At 36.8% G+C, this 7,064-nt stretch overlaps 1 protein-coding gene across 1 annotated transcript; it reads right to left on the bottom strand.

Moving 5' to 3' along the window:
- Nucleotides 1-1,189: 1,189 nt before the first annotated feature.
- On the bottom strand, nucleotides 1,190-4,482 carry LOC114627459 (cytoskeleton-associated protein 5-like). The gene is given in 3 exon segments (XM_028775325.1): nucleotides 1,190-1,867; nucleotides 1,870-2,876; nucleotides 4,431-4,482. Coding segments are annotated over 3 exon segments (1,737 nt in total).
- Nucleotides 4,483-7,064: the final 2,582 nt, after the last annotated feature.

Raw genomic sequence — 7,064 nt, 5'->3', positions numbered from 1 at the left:
CTCTCTCTCTCTCTCTCTCTCTCTCCTCCCAACATCTGATTCCTCCTGTTCCCATCCCTACCTGCCCACATTCCACCAGAAATATCCATTTTATTTCATATTTTTAAGAAACATACATATATCCACATTATAAAATGTTGTTTAAAATTTAAGAAGAAATGACTCATCTACACTAAAGATATATTGTATTTGATAGAGTTGAGAAATAACAGATATTTTTAGTTCCTAAATCACCTTGTCACCATTTTTGTGAGTCCCACACTATACTCCAGTATAATGTATTTTAATAGCACTCAGTTTTAGTTAGGCTTGTATAATAAAAACTAATGTAGAAAATCAGGTTGCTTGCAAGAGCTATCCAAATCCACACATTTAAATTTGCAATATGCCTACATAGTTCAAATACCATTTTTGTATTTCTAATTTTAGTTTTTAAATTTAATTTAATGTATCTGAGTGTTTTTCCTGTTTTTATGCATGTGCACCAAGCACATTTCTAGTGCCCATGGAGGTTAATAGAGGCAGAGAGGCTGTCAGATTTCCTAGACATGGGTTTGTAGGTGGCTATTGGAAACCATGTAGGTTCTGGGAACTAAATCCATGCCCTCTGTAAGGGCAGCAAAAGCTCTTAACCACTGAGCCATCTCTCCAAATCCACATTTGTATTTTTAAACTATTATCCAGTGTTGTATGGTCATTAAATATATAGGAAATTAGGATTTTTTCCTGTGATCTTCTTTTTTTTTATAGTTAATGCAAACTTTATTTATAAAAGACTCTTAAATTAGTTGTCTCATGCCATGCATTCATACAGAATATAGTGTCCTTTCAGGGCTACAGAAGAAGAGCTCACAACTCAAAAGGAACTATTAAAAGAGTTTCTAATGGCTGAACGCTAGGAAAAATTAGGACAATTTTACAAATGAGCCATTAAAACAAAACAAAAAAAGATATGCAACCTACTGTGAGCTGAGGGAGCAGCTGTTTAGAAGTCTGTACACTAACCTAACCCACAGTTAGGCTTCTAGAAGCAGAGCGTGTGCAGACTTGAGCCACCACTGCTCTTCCCCATCTATAGTCTGATACATACAACCAGTTTGTGTACAAAGAGGCCTGCAGTGGCTGCTCCACACTATAGGACTTCTAGATTAGTAAACTAACGCTGCAGAGTGCTGAGGGATGGGCAGCTTCATTTGCGACTGCTCTTTACTCTCTCCAGTCTCTTTTTCAAGTCATCAATGTTAGTTGTGGAGGAGGAGGTCATGGCTCCTGCAGAGTGGGTCTCGTTGGAATCTAGGTCTGAGTGCTGGTACTGTTCCCCGGACTCCCATAGCTGTGAGAGCTTTCTATTGAGCACGTCTGTGGAGGAGGCAACTGGAAGAGGAATTGTTGGTTTGGAGAGCAAAGAGGTCAGTGGAGGACGGTCATCTTGCTTTGTGTTGTCAAGACCACACCACTGCTGGAGAAGTTTTAGTCTTTCCAGGTAGACAGATGGTCCCAATTCTTCTCCATTTGTGTTACCTAGAGAGGACACTGTGCTTGTGGGGTTGGGCACACATGTGACCTCCATCTGAGGGGAAATGCCTGTTGAAGTGGGGATGCGGCCTTTGCTTTCTCTTTCCATCTCAATCACCCGAAGGCCTCTCTCAACATAACTCTGGAAGAACTGTGAGGAATTTTTCAGAAACGGTTCAATGTCAGTATCTGAATATTTGTTCTTATATTCATATAACTCTGCTAGGCCCTCCTTAGTGTTCTCTTTAGAGCCAATCTTCTTAAAAATCTCAGCTAAGAAATTATTTCCTTTGATCTTTGATTTTTCATCTATTCGAGAAGCTCCCTTTTGTTTCCTTATCAGACTTGCCCCTTTTCTGTTTCCTTATCAGACTTGCTCCTAGTCTGGTACACGCTATGCTTCATCATCCAACACAGGTGAGCCTTCAGTTCTGACTCATTCTTATTATCAATCATTGTAAGGTGGTCTAGGATCTTAGGTCCTTTTAATTTGCATAAAGTATGCAGAACGGTCTTTAGAGTCCTTTTAGGAAATTCGCTTTTACATTGCTTCAATTTTTCTTTGGGAAAGACCTTCATGAAAATGTGGATGTCGAGAAGGATTCTGTCTAGGTTAATGCTGTTGATGGTGTCAGGCAATAGTCGAACCATTGTCCATAGACACTTCATTACAAGCTCTGAGAATTTGGGAGAACTAGCTGTTGCTAGCAGGCTGTCCTGAAGTAAAACAAGCAGGGCACTGAAGATATTGGTCTGGTCTGATTTCTCCAAAACCTTCACTACCAAGAGGTTCACAGAACAAATCAGCTGTTGTCCTTCCTCCAGATCTTCAATCCGAGAATCCAGCATTATTGTGATCAGTCCATGTATCAGGTCTTTCAGTACTCCAGTGGAGGCCTCCCTGGCCAGGCTCTCTATCTGAAATAGCAAAATCATGTTGCCAATGATACAGCTATACAACTTGATGATTTAATCCTTGTCCAACTTCTCAACTGCCATGTGTGTGCTGTAGATGAGTCTTAGCTGCATGAATGTTGCTATCAGAAACTGATCAATGTGGCTAGACATAGCTTCAGCTTTGTCTTCCTGCCTCAGGACCTCATCAATCTGTGTCAGAGCTTGGATATTTGTGTTGATGTCACCACTGGCTACTTGGGAGATAATTAAATTGATTGTGGATGCTGTACTACTGTGCATGTCATCAAAATGTGGAGATACAGCCCGGATCTTAGGTTCAGGAATAAGGACGGGTTCAAAAATGTTATCAAGTTTGTGCTGGACAAGCTCTGGCATTTCACAGTGGACTGTACCATTATCATTTTCAATCTCATTTAAATCAAGCTGGAATTTCCTGTGATTTTCTGAAGGCAGATTAGGTTACACAAACTAATTTCTTGGTATTTTCATTTACTTATTGTTTTGATAAATGGCCTCATATAGTCTAGGCTGGCATCAAACTTGCTATCTGGCTAAAGATGACATTGAATTCTTGATTTTCTTAACACTTTTTAAGTATAGTAATATAAAGATTTACCACTATATCTTGTCTTATCTTCTGTATTATTAAAAAATGAATAGACCACTTAGGAATCTAGACATTTATTATATCTTATGATACAGATAAATTTTACTTATGTATACTCTAAAAAAAGTAAGCTATGTGACAGTCAATACACCAATATTGTAGTAGTCAACAGTTTTGTTGTATAGAAGCCTTATATATCTTTATTCACTGAAACATACCTTGAACACTTTTCTTCAGGAAAATGATGCTGTAACAAGGTACTATTAGATGTTATAGTCAGTACATCTGGCTATCACCTATGTTCTTTAATACATCTCTTCTCTGGATCATCATATATATTAATGAGGTCTCTGGATACCAGGAGAACAAGGCCTACTAAATCAACGATGCAGGTCACATAGGTGCTCACAAAGAGTGAAAAAGCAATCATGGGACGTCCATAGGTCCTTGCATATATGTCGTAGTTCTTTAGCTTAATGTTTTTGTGGAGCTTGATTCAGTGTGAGTAGGGCTATCTCTGACGCTTTCTCCTGCTATTGGGACAAATTCCATCCCATTGAGTTGCCTTATTCAGTCTTGATACGAGTGTTTGTGCCTAGTCTTGTTGCATCTTATTATTCCATGAGCCATTTATATCCCTGGTGGAGGCTTTCTCTTTTTAGAAGGGAAACTGAGGGGGAGTGTCTGGGGGAGTAACTGAGAGGAGTGGAGGGAGGGGAGGCCACATTCTAAATGTATTGTATGTGAGAAGAATAAATTTTAAAAACTTAAAACTATTTCTCCATAGTCAGAATATCATTAAAATGTTTTATAGCATTTTGTTCTTCTAGAATTTAGTGCATCAACATATATTTTGAGCATATCTATATCCTATTGCCCAAGCCAGTTCTTCATAAACTACTCCCAATGGATTTCCCTGCCAACTTTAATACTGTTCCTTTTGTTGCTTCCACTGTCATTGAGTCAAATTACTGCTGCAAATAAGTGCATTGGTGTATGAGCATATTAATGATCATACAGACACACACACACACACACACAAATCTTTCTCTAACCTAACAGCCAGCAACCATGTATAGCTCTTCCTCTTGGAATAAGGCCCTGTGACATCTCTCTTCAATTCATTTTAGAACTGTTTATGGACTGAATTAGGATATTGCTTTAGTATTCTACTGCTTTGATAGAACACCATAACACAAAGAAACTTAGAGAGGAAAGAGTTCAATTCATATTCTATTTCTAAGAAAAAGGCCATCACTGAAGTAGTCAGGAAAAGAACACCACCATGGAAGAAACCTAGAGACAGGAACGAATCCAGAAACCATGGAAGAATTCTGCTTACTCGCTTGTTCATCTCAGCTTTCTCAGACTGCTTTCTTATAGAACTTACGACTATCTGCAAAGTTGTAGGACCCCTCACTCTGAGTTGGGCTCTCCTTCATCAATCATTAATCAAGACAATACAGAATTGCCAAAAGGCCAATATTATGAAGATAATTCCTGAATTACAACTTTTTCTTTGCATATATGTCTAGGTTTTTTGTCCAGTAGACAAAAAACAAACAGCACATGCAGATAAGCATAGTTGATATGGGTTCATGAGTACAACAACTATCATCTAGTTGTTACATTTTTCTGCCTCCTTAGCATGGATTCTCCCTGAAATTTGTATGTAGGAAGATATAAATGTTTCATTTAGGGTTCAGCACTCACATTGCTTTATTCTTACCTCACTGAACAGTTAGAACTTTCTTCAGTTTTCATAGATCACTGGAAAATTAAACCTCTCTAACCAATGTTTTGAGAAGTACAAATATAGGTATATAAATATTTAAAAGACAGTGTGATAACTGAAATGTTTGTGAAGTATTAATAGTAGGTTCCTCATCAAAGTTGTGTTTTGAATAGATTTGGCAACTATAGATTCATATATTGAATACTTGGCCCGCTGGGACTGTCATTATTAAGGGGTGTGTACTTGATTGAATAGATGTGGCCTTGTCAGAGAAAGTGTGTCACTGTGTGGGTAGACTTTGAAGTCTCTTATGTTCAAGCTCTGCTACGTGTGGAATTACAGTCTCCTCCTGACCGCCTTCAGATTAAGATATAGAACTCTTGACTCTTACACCACCAAGTCTATGTGGATGCTGCCATGATGTTAATGAACTGAACCTCTGAACCTGTAAGCCAACCCAATTAAGTGTTTTCATTTATAAGAATTGCATTGGTCATGGTGTTTCTTCACAGCAATAAAATTCAAACTAAGACAAATACTTATGACTTCCATATCCATAGACATTTGACTGGTTTTATAGTACCAAGCACAAATGCTTTATCATGAAGATAGCATGCTACGACTATCCCCTCATTACAGTCACGTTTCTATCCTATCAGGAAGCACATCTTGCCTGACAAATAACTTTTTTAGCATCTACTTCTGGATAAAACCACTAAAGCCTTTTGTCCCCTAGCAGCCTACATTATACCATAAAAGCTAGCCCAAAGTAAGGAAGATTTCCAGTCAGTTGAAGATTTATCTCTATGCCCCACATCCAAAGTAGGTGGTGTGCTTAGAAACTAAGATAAATGCGACTAGGTTGTTTTCCTTTGAGTGCCTCTGGAATACCCCTGACCAATAACTAATAGAGAATGTATCCTATGCCAGGCACTCTTATTTTTATTTAATAACTCATATTTTCCAGTGACAGCATCATATAATTGTGCACTATACCTATATCAAATTATTTTTTAAAATATATGTATATTTTGTAATTAGCTTATAAAGCTTTTCATACCTCTTTAGTTTTAGTTATCATATACCCTAGTTCTTTCTCCACCTTACCCCCCAGTTACATCCTTCTTAAATATTTAGCTTTCAGGTCTCATTTTCTTTAATATGACATATGCTCTACTAACATTAAATGTTTTACAATAAATGTAAAAATTTACTCATTAATTTTACTAAATCATTTTAACTGAAATTATTTTTAATTAACTCAATATATCAATCAGGCTGCTTGATTTGCAACTGATAGTTTGGCTTTCTTACAGTTGTAATGAAGGTTACCACAAATCTACTTCTACTGTGATTTTTGGATTTAGCAATGTCATTTCCTAAGAATGTAATGTGTGTCCAGGATGTTTGGGTTTAATGACTTGGAGCATCCTGTTACCTTGATTTAAAGCCAGTAGCAAACTTTAGTAAAAGTAATTCATGAAAATTCATGCTTATCCAAGCCTATAGGTCCAGGTTTTTTAATGGGACCCAAGGTATGATACTTGGCTGCAAATATAGTCTTTTGGAATACATTTTGAAAATTTATTGCCATTTCTTCTTGCTAGAAGATTTTTCTCTTTTGGATATGCTTTATATAGAAAGGTGATTTGCATCTTCCTAGTACCAGGGAGACTAAAGATTCCATTAATGTTATGTAGCATTTCTTGCTTAGTGTATTTCTAGAAATGTTATTGAGTTTTAAAGCTACTCTTAGAATATATCTAGGAAAATTTAATTAGTATTTCTTGCTCCAGGTTGTCTATATCTGGTACGAATATTCTACTTGTAACAAGAAGAAAAATTTCAAATTGAGTGTTGTATACATTATTTCAAATCAGGTATATTCCTCATTTGGAGTAATTCAGGTTCCTACATATTAGACTAACATATAAATGGTTCTTCACATCAGCATTTTACTAAGAGTAAAAACATTTTCATGTATGCAACATACTTCTTTTCCCACAGTGCTTTTTAACAATCTGAAAAAATAAGGACTATGAAACAATATTCTATTTTATAATGTTCTTTACTGATAATATAATTGTTTTATAGAATTCTTATCTGAGACAAACTGCCACCATCTTTATGCAGGTGTGCCCCTTGCAAAAGATTGTCACTGCTAGGCTTGTTAATTATTTCTATTTCCTCATAAGACAGGGTGCTGGGTGGGTTTGGTACTCTAACTACAGGATCTAGCTACTCATTCCAAACAGATATATGAAAGTAATTTTTGAATGTGGCCTTGGG

The sequence above is a fragment of the Grammomys surdaster genome, unplaced genomic scaffold (assembly GCF_004785775.1).
Source record: "Grammomys surdaster isolate TR1022 unplaced genomic scaffold, NIH_TR_1.0 61, whole genome shotgun sequence".
Classification (NCBI taxonomy): Eukaryota; Metazoa; Chordata; class Mammalia; order Rodentia; family Muridae; genus Grammomys; species Grammomys surdaster.
The sequence above is the reverse complement of the archived record's forward strand: the minus strand, read 5'-3'. Positions and strand labels throughout refer to the sequence as shown.